This window comes from Calonectris borealis, chromosome 2 (assembly GCF_964195595.1).
Source record: "Calonectris borealis chromosome 2, bCalBor7.hap1.2, whole genome shotgun sequence".
Lineage (NCBI taxonomy): Eukaryota > Metazoa > Chordata > Aves > Procellariiformes > Procellariidae > Calonectris > Calonectris borealis.
This window is the reverse complement of record NC_134313.1, coordinates 128,618,078-128,633,098: the sequence shown is the minus strand read 5'-3', so window position 1 is coordinate 128,633,098 and position 15,021 is coordinate 128,618,078. Positions and strand designations below refer to the sequence as shown.

General features: G+C 37.0%; 1 protein-coding gene across 2 annotated transcripts in view; it reads right to left on the bottom strand.

Annotated features, from left to right (window-relative positions):
- THRB (thyroid hormone receptor beta) overlaps positions 1 to 9,380 on the bottom strand; it is a 35,713-nt gene extending 26,333 nt beyond the window's left edge. The window contains exon 1 of one of the 2 annotated variants that reach the window (XM_075143409.1): positions 8,451 to 9,380. In XM_075143409.1, the coding sequence (XP_074999510.1) occupies positions 8,451 to 8,898 (448 nt within the window). In that variant the 5' untranslated portion in view covers positions 8,899 to 9,380. Of the gene's footprint in view, positions 1 to 1,248; positions 1,577 to 8,450 lie in introns of those variants that run through there. The other variant, XM_075143408.1, reaches the window with a different exon arrangement.
- Between the last annotated feature and the right edge of the window lie 5,641 nt (positions 9,381 to 15,021).

Genomic DNA, 15,021 nt, shown 5'->3' with positions numbered 1-15,021 from the left:
TTATCCACAACTACATTGAGTCTACAATTTGATCATGTTTTTACAGCTTCCTAGAACGGGATTTTAAAAAATATTTCCTTTATTATGAAATACAATGCTGTTCAAAGTATAAAATTAAGACATTTTTCTACCGAACATATAGATTTATTGCACCAAGTGCTAATGAATATTGCCTGCACAAAGGAAAATATTTCAGTTTTCCATGTAGTTAATAAGATTAAACAGTCTACTTTTTACTACAAAGCCACTTTAAAAGTAGTAAATGGTATTTTCTCTATGTACCTAGATACATCAGATTCATCTGGGTTTTGGATAACTGCATACAGAAAATCTGGTCTTAATAGAAAAAGGATATTATAGTAGAAAAAAGACATTATGTTGGTACAACAGACTGTGTATTTTTATTCTTTAATAATGTGATTTTAAAGAAACACAGAGAACGTATACTCTGTATGCGTCAGTTTGCTTGTCTGAGTTCAGAACAAATAACACCGAAAACATTTCCAAGTGTTTGTTGGTATTTTGGGCTCTTTTTGAATCTGTTTGCTTACTTGAGAGCAAAAGAATAAATTCTAAAAACAGGCAATGATTTAACCCTGACGGAGCAGATATTGCACTCTGATTATCTCTCACAAATATATTGATTAGATCAACTTTTTGGATGCAGAATAGTCTTTCCTGCAGAGATATATTCTTGAATTTTCAGTCTTTTTTGCTTTGCATAATCAGAAACTACATGGTTTTCACTTAAAAGACAGTAACTCTATTAAATGTAATCATTTGCCCATACATATTTACAGTTCCATTTTCAAAATATTTTGCCCGAGTTGCTGAGTAAACAGAGTTCATATTTACTGATGGCGAGGATTCACACAAATTGTTTGTATGTAACGAGAAACACAGCTTTAAGATGCAGAATATATAGTAACGACATTTCAGAGGAGAAACTTTCTTACCTAGCTTACTGGTGAATAGCAAATGAACTTAATAGCCCCAGAGAGCAGAAAACAAGCAATATATTTGCAAATGTCTTTTATAGATTAAGAAAAAGTGCTTGGAAATCCTCATCGCTCACAAAAAACCTTACAATCACCTAGCAACCTATGTTACTGCTGCTTTCAATTTTGAACAGGCAGCCTTCACATTCAAAGATGTATCTGAGCCAACTGATGCAACTGTTAAGTTTAAAGCAAAACAAAAACAAAAACAGAGATTTTTTTTTTGGTTATTTAAATAAATTGCCCCTACCTTTCTTCTGAGAGTACGATGGCGACTGCACTTGAGAAAAAGTAGGTTTTTCTTCGGTGAAATATTCAGGTTGGTTGTACTGATTCAGGGCCATGTCCATGTCAGAGTACTCGCTTTTAAACACGTTTCCAGGGTAACTACAGGTATAAGGCTGATTCACCGCCCAGGCCTGTTCCATATATATGTTGTTACTGTGCAGGACCTGAGCATCGCAACTGCTGTAACCCTGATTATCTTCGATATATGTGCAATAATCAGTGGACTGCATGTAGCAATTGCCACCAGCAGCTGGGTGCACTTCATATATTTCTTGCATACAGTAGTTCATTTTGTTACCCTATCTCAGCTTCTACTTTACGTACACACACACATGCATACACACACAGGCATGCATACACATGGAACGGGAGAGGAGCAATGAATATACACCAACAAAGTCGACTGCAAAACAGCCCGTTTTACTTTGGAGCAGCACCTGATGTGCTAAAATCCTGTTTATATTGGGACGGCTTGTGAACTCCCCTGCCAGTCAAACATATTGGGAAGCAGATTTATGACAGTCAAAGGTCTTAATCTGTGACTGTAAGTTAATTCCAAGGGAAGATGGCAGGCAGGTAGCAATGACCACCAGACAAAGAAGCGACATCCCGACAACCCTCCCGTTCCCCCGTTTGTTTGGAATAATCATTTTATAAACCATTTCCAGCCTTTTCCAATATGATTAGAAAATGATTACTAAGGCGAGGACACAGTTATGTCACTGTAGTTGTCAACTTAAGTGTGAAGCATTATAAAGACTGCTTAAGAACTCCCAGAGGGGATACGCTGAAAATCCTAAAATCAATAATCCTGTTTTTCAGCATTAAACCATAGAAAATCCAATAGTGCTGTGCTGATGGCCCAAACAGTAGTCTAGTTTTACAAAATTTAGCAACTTAATCTGTCATCAGCTTTATTGATTTTGTTTTACAGAATTACATGCATGAATCTCCCCAGCCTTCCACACATACACAATCCTCCCCACTGCCTGGTAATGCATTTACGGGAAAGCAGCTTTTCTAAACTTGAGTGATTTGGGGAGGTAATTTCTATTGAGTTCAACAGGTGGGAAACTTCAAAATAATATAATCAGCAAAAAGAACACTGCTTAAATATTATCAATAAGCTAATTGCTTTGCTATTCTGTTTTATCATCTTTTATGTTTCACTAATGACGTACTTTTAGAAATGTATCTTTTTCGACAACAGACTCAGGGTTTTTTGCTCCTTTTAGCTCACCTATGAGCTACGAACATGTCAATGCCACTACAACAAAAACTATATGATCTTATAATTGCTAAATGCACCCCCAATCTCAATACAGTTAATATACCTTGTTTAATCAGTCATTCTTTTTGATCTAAAAGAAATTATTTTGTTTTTAACTTATATTAGCTGCTACTTGGTTTTCACTACGCAAAACAGTTTTTTCCTTACAGCACAGCTAAAGTATCGTAAAACTTGTGAAGTCAGTAACAAGACGGTATCCCTTGTTAATGTCTGTTCTTATTATCAGGAAGCAGAATTATTACTGATTTGATAATAAGGTCTTAGTCTTCTTATTTCACTCATTTTAAACAATATACAGGATTGCCAGAATTACCATGTAGGTTGGCCCTTTTTCATCTAGGATCACATCTAACAACCTTGATGAACACACACCTAAATGGTCCTCAAAAGTTCAGTGAAATAGGTAAGAACAGGGCATGACACGTACATATTTCTTCCTATCCGATATTTTTAAATGTTTCAGCCTAATGCAAAGAGCCATCGGAGAATTCTCCCTTCCAACATACAACCGTAACTAATCTATCTAAATAAGAAGTATTGCCAATTAGTATCTAATGTGCAGTCTAACAGAATTCAGGATAAGTGCTTCTGAGGATCAGAGAAGTTAAAGTTCATGCTTGGATTTTTTTTTTTCCTATAACTATAAAAGAAGCATCTTTAACACAGATATCTTATTACCTTGCTCAGAAAATAGTAATACATTTGGTAAGGCAAAATTAACTCTATCAAGATCAATTCTACTGAAGTTAATGAAGTTGCTTCCAAAATGAACATATTCTGCTAAAGCTCTGATAATTTAAACTAACATCTTACTTCATTAAGAGCACTAATAGTTACTGAAATCCCAGAATTAAAACACAAATGAACCCTCATTCTCCATGTTGTTTTTACCGAAGATCTAACTCAACAAATAGCATTGTGAAATACAATGTGAAAAAGCACACAATAAAAGTTAATTTTCATTTTAGCTCAGGCCCATGATCTAGATTTTACAAACAGTGATTTTGTCTGTGATAAAAAGCATGTCTTAGGCAAGATCTGATTTTTCAAGAACGGATGTTCAGCACTTCATAAAAACATGCCCGTGTTTCCTACGAAACTCCGCAATAGTTGTTTACACAGAAACCCCCAAACCATACCCATTTATGTGATGGGTTGGTAATACTGTAGTACACACAAATGTAACACATACAACCTGCCGAGCTTAGTCTCCACACTCCCCAGAAAGAAAACATTCCACGAGTGCAATACGTGGGTTGTTCATTTACCACAAAATGATATCCTGTACAGCTAACGGGAATTTATGTGAGAGCTTGCACAGAGGTGAGGCTGTATTTTACAGGTTAGCAGAGCAGAATACCTAGGTGCTTTTACACCACCCAGAAAAGCTTTGGAGAACTAGGCTTTAAATTCTTAGTGGAAATTTTTCCCCACGTGGATTTGTTTTGTCAGATGAGTCAAAATTCCTATTAATTTTCTCGTCTCTTGTTCTTTTCCCCCCGATTTGATTTAGGTTTGTTACTGAAAAACTGAACAGAATTGAGACCGTGTATAGACAGAGCCATCTCAGCCAGGATGGCACCTGAGGATATGGTATCTCGACGTGGCACAGCCTGTGACTTACTTTCTGTTCCAAAATAAATCCCTCAAACTTTTTTTTATTTTCTATTGCTATGTCAAGAATGCTTAAAAATGTGTCATATGTACTACTTTTGTCAGAATTACTGTAATACTGCAAGGAAATTAAATTACGTGAGACCATGAAGAATGAGAGAAAAAGAAAAATGAATGAGAGCCTTTTCTGACAAAAAAAAAAAAGAATGATGAACACTGCCAGGGAATGGGGGGTTCCTACCTGTAATGTGCTGACATTAAAGATGTTTATAGCACTGCAGATTGTTGTTCCCTTGGAAACAAATCAGTTCAAAAAACACTGCAAAGATTTAACATCCCTATTAAAACTGAAATATTCCTGAAATATTTTCATTTTAATCTCTTAGGGTCCAATCCTGTAGGTTCCTTTCATGTACCACTTTGAATTAAATCATCTGATAAAAGACAGTCAGACGTCACCTTTATCAGAAGTCTGAAAGTGGAGTAGAAAATAATATTAACAACTTTTGTCTTGTATTCTGATTTGAATATTAGAGTCTTTAAATCATGTCATGTTGAGCTTTCATTGCCTTCAGCAATGTAGTATCGCACTTGGAATTTTACTAGTTTACAAGTGTCTGATTATGTGAACACATGGAAATTAATCACTAGCAGAATAAAATCTCCAGTGTGAGCAAACAGCGCAGTGATAAAACAGAAACTTTGATACTGCGGCAGAAGAGGATCCAAAGTTTAGTTTAAACCCTTCACAGTCTGAAGTGTCAGTTCATTGTATTAAAAAAGGCAGAAATTACTTGCTGAACATGAGGCTTGAATGCCCCAGAAGTTTTGAAATACTCACCCTGGTGTAAATCAGAAGTAAGCGTAGTGCAGTCAGTGATGTTACACTGGGAGGGCAGAAGCCAGGCCGAGAATGCCTGAAAGGAGGTGTCTGCAGGAGAGACTGCCTTGAACTAGACCATGCAGCTCTTCATCAACTCGTGTTTTAAAAACTGACTAAAACTTTTAATTATGAACAATCAAGCACCCCACTAAGCTGCACTTCTCTTGTGACTTAACTCAGTTACAAAAATCACCAAAATGAACCTACAGAAATGTTAAGGCAAGACAGTATTCCTGCGGATGATCCTCCCGACGGAACACCCCAACCAACCGAGATCCCCGACACAAAAAAGAAGTGTCATTCAGCGCACTCCACTCCTGTTGTCTGCCCCTACTACCTGGGTGAATGTGCAAGCGGCATGTTACCTGCAAGAGTCTCATTCTCCTGACTGGTGGTCTTCCCTGGTCTAGAGTCCTAGCTATCTCAATGCCGCAGTTAGGGCTCCTATGCGCCACATCTAAAAGATTCGGCAGTGTCAGTATGTGGGAAGTATTGCAGAGCATTCAAACTGGTCAGAGCCAAGTGCTGCTTCTAAAGGACCACATGGAAGGATCTTACGTTGGTTGGGTTCACACTTTATGCATACAGATGAATAAAAATGCAGTATTTGGTCAAAAAGTTTTGCACATTTGAACATGTAGTTGCAAGAATTAAACATACCATTCTAAACTCTTAACAGTTATGTACACTTGTATTATCAGCTCCTAGTTTTATAATACATATTTTTACATGTTACAAAATAACTGTTATATTTCCTATTTACAGATTTTCTCGTTGCCTGCATTCTCTCGGCCACTTCTGATGAAGGTTATGGGGGAAAAAAGAATTAGATCACTGCTCTTCAAGAGGCAGGCAAATCTGCACCTTCAGGACTCATGTCACATAACATGGAACCTATCCCAGACAGCCCCTATCTTTTTGTATCACAAAGACAATATTCTGAAAACTGTAACAGTTTTTGAGCAGAAGTACTAACGTGGCTTTTGCAACACACATCGTGTGTCAGATACAGCTATCTCTGTGCCCACATGATGAGTTACTACCTCTCCTTAATGTATATATTTGCACTACCTTATTCATTCACTTTATGCGCTATGATCAGAGACTCAAAATGGTGCCTCAAAAATATGACTATGCAAACTTATTGTTTGAGGAATCTACATATCAGATTATCACATCAGTTCCAACCCTCGTGGATAGTGGTATTACAGATTAAACTAAGAAAGAAAACCTCAAGCATCAGAATCCAAAATAACACATAGCACGTACAAGAATAGAAAATGACCTCTATATAGTATTTATCTTACTTTGAAAACTCTACTTGTGACTAAATCATAAAGTATGTAGAATTATGGAACTGTAGTGCTGTAAAGTTACAATAGCATTTGACGGTTCCTGGAGTATGTCTCAGTGGAATCAAAGACATTAAAATTGTCATTTTGTCTACACTATATTTATTATAACAACTGATACAGTTGAGGGAAAAAGAGCTAAAGCTTTCTGGCATAAAATAATTTCTTTGGGTTTGCAACATATGCAGCAAGCTTCAAACTAGTTGCCCCTGGTTTAAACCTGAGGAAGAGCTTATTTACACAATAGCATACCTCTTTTCTCAACATGTATTAAGCCAGTTGATTCTTTCTCTAAAACTGCTTCTCTCACAAAACCTGCTGTACCTCGGTTATGACATGCCACTAAATTTGTATGTGACTCATAAAATGCCAGTGTGATGTGCCTTTTATTGAAACACTTCAGACTCATTAGTCTGTTTGGATAACAATGACTGTCATAGTTTATATTTAAATGTTCAGATTCACTACAAATCCAGTTCTCCCTGAAAATATTTGACACTGTGAATAAATTTCGTTAAAGAGAATGGAGCTTGCTCTTTCATGATCAAGAATCTTCCAGGGTTCGTTCTTGCTTTTTCTTGCACTATTTCCTTGCACCGTTCATGACACATGTAGGTAGGACACAGCCTTGTCAGAAAGCATTTGCTCCTTGAGAGGTTTGCCAACAAACTGGCTAACAAAATTCTTGAATAGTGTTTGACAACTTTTAAGATGGTCTCTGAGCAAATATTGCTAAGGGTAATTAGAGACCTGTGACCCAGACAACCCAATTTGTTAAGTCTCCTCATATCTCATAATTGGAAGACCCCGTTAGCAGACATCAGTTAATTACACAGCTTATCTCTTGAGAAAGTAACTGCCAATACTTAAAACATGTACCTCTTCTGAGTCATTCCCTACCCCAACTCCACATGAAAACTTTAAGGTAAAAAGTTCCATTTGTTCAAAAATAAAACCAGGCAGAAAGCTAGCTAATGTAGCTTGACACAACATAATGAGCAGGCTCTTGGGTGGGACTGTCTGGGTTTGGCAGCCTCCTGACAGCCCTTAGTAAGACGTTAAAGCGATCAACACCTGACATCTGTTAGCAAAGAGGCATTCTGAGGTAAAGAGCAACTAAATCTAAAGACACCAGGTACTTAGACCAGTTTAACTTTTTCATGAGGCGATATCCTTCCTGACACTGTAATCTTTCTTCCTAAGTGACGCAAGACTTAAGTAAAAGAAAACAACTTGCAGTCCCTCCCTCCCAATATGCAGTAATTATTTTTTAGGCGAAGAACAATGAAGAACTATTTATCCCAGTTTAAAAAATAACTTAAGCACTAAATTTGTGCTAATACCTAAGCAACTATGATTCTTAAAAGCAATTCCTTCAACGCTGCGCTGATGTGAACAAAAAAGCTATCTGAAAGGAAACGGTTAATTCTCCTGACTACGGAGGCAAAGAATATTCATAACAAGAAGTTCCATTTATTTGAGTTCTATATGTGCACTTACTGAAGCTTTGGGGACGGTTAATAACAAGAAATAAGAAAAGGCAAACAACATAGTCACAGGTGAGAGATGAACACCCTGGAAGTAGTAAAAGAATGCTTTCGTTTGCCTTTGCATTTTTAACGTATCAAGGATATGCTTTATTTAAAAAGGCCAGGTTCAGAAAAGATTTTTGATCAGCTTATCAAGACCATAGAGAGACAACTGAATTTTTAAAGGACTAAAGGAACAGAAATTATTTTATATTAGGTATCACACATAAAACCCCAGTAAGTACTCATCACATTATCATCAGGGCTCTTCACAAAGCTATGAAATTGAATAAAAAGGAATACTAAAAACCACAATTAACCCTGCAGAAAAAAAATAAATTAAAATTTAAAAAACTGGTAACAAGAAAACACCCCTCACATAATAATGCTTTTACCAATGGCCAAACCCCTGATCATAAACAAAGATATAACAACCTAGGTTGTTTTTTTTTTTAATACAGCGTTTGCTGTGCTCTGCATAATAACACTAGTTACCTTTACACTTTTTTTCTTCTTTTTGGTATTCCTGGGCACTTGACATGACTTGAAAGTTTGCTTTTGCATGGCCTGGCTGTAAAATTGTGCTAGTCCAAGTTGAAGCATGTCGACATTGCGAAAGTTGCTGTCCATTCCTCTGGATATCATAATTTTTGGAGTGTCTTTTCCAACACAAACGGTTTTCCGCTATGCCCACTACATTCCATTTCTGATTTCTGTCAGGAAGGTGAATCAGTTTGTCCCATGACAGGAGGCCATGTCCTGGATGTTTGGCAAATACTGCAGGGCTACGAACTGTTGGTGTTGCCAAAATCTTGCTCAGGTGTGGAGTTTTGGAAAGCAAATGGTTCCCCAGCTCTCCTGATGTCGTGGTATTCCCGTGCATCTCCACTTGACCGCACTGATACGACGCAGAGCCTTTCAGCCATGCCCATTCAGCCACCATAGCTCCCCTTCGGTACAAGTAAATACAAAATTTTCCCGACTGTGAAGCCTGAACAAATAGGCAGATCTATGTGGACAGGCTAACACTAGATGTAACTTTCACAACATCACAACTACAACATGGGCCTCAGGGCAAGTTACCACTAATTTATTGCCTTGCTCATATGATCATTTGAGGTCTTGTAGGTCGAGGCTGGTCGTGAACAATTTTCAGATACTTAAAACACAAAACATCAAGGATTCAGCCTTGTTTGACTTTGCTCTTATCGTAGGCTGACCTGAGGGACACTCTGTTACCTAAGTGTGACATTCTTATGTGGGCATGCTTAGCAGTTCCGCTTTTGCTACCTACTGCCTTTCTCTACTTGTGGTCACAGTGGAGTATCAGAGACACTAATTTTATCACAGGAGGTTGGACATTTGGGTCCAGTGTAGATAATGAACAACACTAAAGCTGCATGATTTGATCTAATTAGTCATAATGATTAGGCAATTTATTTACTCTTTGATATAGAAGAAACTGAGATACCACTAATTGATAAATCTGTAAAACTAAATATAGCCCATTTTCTATTTTTGGGTAGCAAAACTAAATGCTATAGAAATGACACATCAGAGATGATATTCCACATTTAAATAAATTATTTTATGTTATATTATATGTATCAAAACTCAAATACAAAATAGCTTTTTAACTTGCATATAGAAAATAGCAAATTCCAGACAGCTGATGTCTGATAGCCACTGTGGTTTTAATCATAGTAAGATTCTGCTATTTTAATGGACCTAAGAGTTCATTTTACATACATTTCACTCAGTAAAGTAATCCATATACATATTAGTAAATAAGGGCATATTAAGTCAGTAATTTCCTGATAAAAATGATTAAAAATAACTTTGGATTTCAGTTACCAGATCTATCATACTATTGCTGTTTCTGAAAGTTTTGTCTTAAGACTTCTGTTAAGTGGAACATGGCTAATATAGGACATATTCAGAAGATTTAATTATGGTTAGTATGACATACTGTTATCCTGTGTTAATCCCTGATAGTATATACAGCTTTCCTCAATATTTTATTTAAACGTAAATGCATACTTTTTTTTCTGCTGGGAGTGTAAGCTCACCTGGTATTTGAAGTTAAAAGTCCATTCTTTCTACTCACTGTATCTCAGCTGGATATCAATAACATGAATTTGTATGAGAAACTATCTGGCATCACAGACTTCAATGGGGCAGGTGACTTAACTACAGAATTTGGACTTACCTACTGACTTCTGGCTTTAAAGATCTGCTCTTAGTTCAGACTTGGTTTTCTTAGTAGAATTAAAAACTAACTCTAACTGCAGGTAATATGGCAAGAGAATATCACTTGTAGGAGGATAATCAGATTTTAATATAGAATAGTGAAAGTAACCCAGAAAATACTAGGCAATTTAAAAAAAAATTAAAAGAACAGAATATAAACCTTTTTTTTTTATAATTTGAACACTTTTATATCTTCTAGACATCATAATAAATTTAAGCTCAGAGGGAAAGTCTGGATTGTCTTGGTAAGACCCTCTGAGAGCTGCACAGAACTTCCCTTTAAGATCTGAACCGAACTTGGCCACTTCACTCTTCTTGGCACCACGGAGAGGAATTGTGCACTGTAACCCACCCTTCCACCGGCCTTTGTGTAACCTCAGGTAACATACCCTTCAGTACAAGGCTACTCTCCTCTTCCTTGTCTTCCTTCACGTTCTAGTATTTCCCTGCATGGATAATATTGCATCTTTATATAAATGAGAGTCAGGCATGTGCAATATATATATTAAAAATATAGGCATTTCTATAATTCACTCATAAATAGATACGTCTATGCTTTGTTAATATCTTGAGCAGACCACTGACCCCACAGAATTCTTGACCTTGTTTAAAAAAGTCAGTGACATCCTCAGTTACTCGGTTCTTGCTATTAGTCCTGGAAATGAGATCAGTGATTCATAACCCAGGCTGTTCAATCTTGTTAGGCAAAAATTTCTCTATCTTTTTCCCAAATTTACCTTTGATATTAAAGGCCCTCTTTTCTGTCTTTTAGCCTACATTATGCAGGTTTGCTTTACATTTGATTTTATTTAAAAAAATATACCCTCATCGCAATGGTAAAACTTTTGTTCTCCAAGGATTCAGAGAGGAAGTCACACAAGGCTTACAGTTTTTAAGTTTAGCAAGGGACTCTAAAACCCTCCTGAACTTAAAAAATAAAATTAAAACATATTTTCCAATTTCTGTGTTTGCAAAGCATCTGTGGGATTTTAAAATATGATTCTAGACACATTTAAACTATGAAAAGAAACTGATTCTATTATAGCTTCCATCATCTGGAATTTGCCCAGGCAGAGTTTACACAGGCTAACTCAACATCAAGCAGATTTATCCTCTCTTTTCCTTTTTAGTTCCCTCTGAAATTTGTCTCACTATTTTGACTCCTATGCTAGCTACGGTTTATTTAATTTTACAAGCTTCCACTTTATTTCACAAATTCCCTTCAGTGACCAGGTACATTTTACATTCAAATTTTGCTAGATGAGGATTAAGTTGTAAGCAGCTACTACTGAGGGGTCTCGTATTTTGCCTCCTTTTCTTATACTTCCTATACTGTGGTGCACCAGATATGTATGTCCTAAATTACCATTCAGCTTATTAAAATGTTAAATTACAGTTTCACTACAGGACTGCATTATTTATTCTACACCTTTTGTTTTAACATATCTTGCCTGAATTTCTCAAAAGCTTTTTTCTTTTTTTTTCAATTGCAACAGAGAATGCAGTTTAAATCTCCTGTATCTGCTCTTGGTTTTGTCAAAACAAAACCCTTGATAAAGGATGATAATGTAATTTTGCCTGAGCTCCCTAATTGTAAGAGAAGCATCCCTCTCTCCCTCTAGCTACTGTTAAAATGGCTATAATCAAGGCAGAAAGCAGTACAGCCTACTGGGATGAACCATGACTAAAACCACAGGCCCTACTTCGGGGTAAAGAGGGACTGATAAGAAGGGCCTAGAGCTCTTCTTGTCAACATAAGTAAAGGAATCATCAAGTAATTTCAGAGATATAAAAGCAGTACATCATAGCAATAACTGGCATCTGAGCAGTCAACAGTGCAAAAGACTTTCTCAAGTTCCCATCAAAGTGTCTTTAAAGGTAAGTTTGTTTTATAGAAGCAGAAAAGTTTGAGTAGATGAAGTGCCCACTGAGCTAAACTAAAAGCACAGGCAAGGAGAATCCCTCAGAAATTGCTTATTACAGGCCAAGACAAAGACTCCTAATGGGTAATTATAAAGGTTGGCCTGTTCTCAGATATGCAGTGTTATCCGAATGTCAGTATATAAAGGATTATAAAAACAATGGAACAATTCATTTGTTTTCATCTCAGTTATATGCTTTTTTCCCTAGTTCTCTACTAGTAACAGTGGTAAAGGAAGAGATACAAAAAGCCTCTCTCTTCTTTAGTACATCTCAAGAGAAGGGAGTCATAACTTATTTCTTCCAGGAAGATGGGAGGTGATAGCCAGCCAGCCAGGAGGACAGCGTTTCTTGTTGGAATGAGCTGTGTACGTATTCTGAACTTTGACCCTGACAAAAACTCAGGGTGCACTGCATAGGACCAAAAAGCACACTGAAAAGACTGCCTGTTCCCTGTGCTCACCACAATAACCCTAGAGGCACCACATTAAATGCTCCCTGCGGTGCCCTGAGAGCTACACCCATTTTTCCTAGCTTGGGATCTGCCCTGTTACACCCAAGGCTGGCATTTGTATTACCGTTATTACTATTACTGCTTTATACTGCAGTAGCTCCAGCTGACAGCTAGATCCATTGGTGATGAAAGCTGCTGTGTGACCACACAGGCAATCAATCCCTGCTCCTCAGAGACTACATTGCTCACACTTTTTCTGGGAGTGCAAACATTTCTTTTTCACCCTCAGCAACAGGCTATCGCTTAGTTTTGAGGCAAAAGGTAAATCAACAGTTTTGGGATGTCAGAGGATTGCTATTTTTACAGTTACAAAGACACTTGCTCTCATAACAAAAAATTATTTTACAGTCCAAAACTGCCCACAGGCTGTAAGATTTTCAACTTGTAGCTGATCAAAACAGTAGCAGTAGGTGAATGTATTAGCAGTCTCTGAATTGTCATTAACTTACTTGATTGCAAAACAAAACATTTACAAAACGATTCTTGCATAAAGTTTTGCCGCTTCTCATATTTGAAGTTTACAGAGCAGCAAGGGCAACAGCACTTTACTGGGTTTTTTTTTTTCAACACTGAAGTATGCAAGCATCTAAGGACATTGAAGTGGGTTGGCTTCAGAGAGATCAACTAAGGCAAATGTAATCAGGATTAGGACTGAGGGGTGCATAGTAGGTTGATCAGGCAGCCTACCTTTGTATGGACCCAGTCCACCAACACTAGATGATTTTTACTTAATGACTTAAGAAAAAAAAGCAAGCAAGCTACCATTAAAGGACATTTCCCCAGCAAAATTAAAACCCGATTCATGTTTTGTACAGGCATTTTAAAGCACACAAAATAACTATAAGTAAAAGCATGTAAAGTTTTCATGTGTGTTTGTGCTGGGAATGATAAAACTATCTGTGCCAGACAAGGCTAAGGTTTCATTTCTTCTCATTAATGTCGCAGTCAGTTCACAGCATTTTATTTTCTTTCCTTTATTTTGCTTCTCCTCTCCTCTTCCCCTCTCCTTTTTCTTTTCCCTTCCTTCCCTTTTCTCCCAAATAACACCATAGCATTTTCTTCTTACTCTTCCTTATCAAACAGGAAAACACTTCACAATGGAGTTTCTCAGCTTTTAAAGTTTGTGTGATCCTTGAATAAGCAGAAGGATGGAGCACAGCTAAAACAGACTAGCCAGATTCTTCTTTATAAATATGCAAACCCTGCCTTCATATAATGTGCTAAATAAAACCTTTGAGAACATGTGATCTCTTTCCTAAGTTTTAAAATGTAAAAATGACAGTGACTATAAGAAAAAACTGTACACTGAGAGAAAGGGACTCCTTTGAAAGCAGTTGAAACTAGTTATGCCTACTGAAACCACTAGGTGGTTTGCAGCATTTCAAAAACATGCATGTATGTGTATGCTTGTGGAAGTGAATAGAGCCAGAATTATTTAATCCAGGACTGTTGTGCTGTTACTGGCTTTAACAGTGGCAATATTATAAAATATTTAAATATTACATTTTAGAATATGGCTTTCAATATAAATCAAATTTCAATATTTTCAAACAATCTTTTGTACAAAGATTACATCATCGTGAAAGAAGAGCGTGCAGATATTACAATAAACTTTGTAAAGAGTTTTTAATGTGTAGGAAAAAGTAACATTAAGAAACTTGCAATACACAGCGTTAATAGCTTTATCCTTGTTCTTGCTGACGGATATCTTAATGAGCTCCTCAGTGTGAACCAGGATAATCGCTTTTTAAAAACACATTGAATTTCTATCAACTATTAAGGTAATACTAGACATATACTTATCTCATCAAGAACCTGGGCTTGGCATTATGCTCAAATTTCTACACATAAGAAAAAATTAATCAGAGGAAAAGAATATCCAGAATAACATGACAACTCATCTGTAAGTTAACCAGAGGCAGGTTCTGAGCACAGAGAAGCAAATGGTTCAAGATTTTGGTAGGTGAAGAGCTATCTGAAACCTTCTCCTTAGAGAAATGAACAGGAGTTGCGTACCCGAATATGGAATCTTGTGACAGCTACAGATACAATAAAAATACTGCAAGAAACGAATGACCAAAGCTATATGGGAAAAAGCAGTAAGATGCCGGGATACACAATGGAACTAGAAAGGTGCCATTAACCAATACAGTCACATAGACGCCAAACGCATTTGACCCTCTCATACTTCTGTACAACACATGGGAGGGAGCTGTTCTGAGAACAAGGTATACCTGAGCAAACCACAGGGCTTGCCTGGTTACTGTTCTCCAACAGGAGCCGTAAGTGAATACCAGGGGAAGAGAAGAACAAAGCAAGCATATATGAGCGTTCCCACCAAGTCTCTCAATCCCCAGCTACTTGTCAGCCCAAGGGATTGCC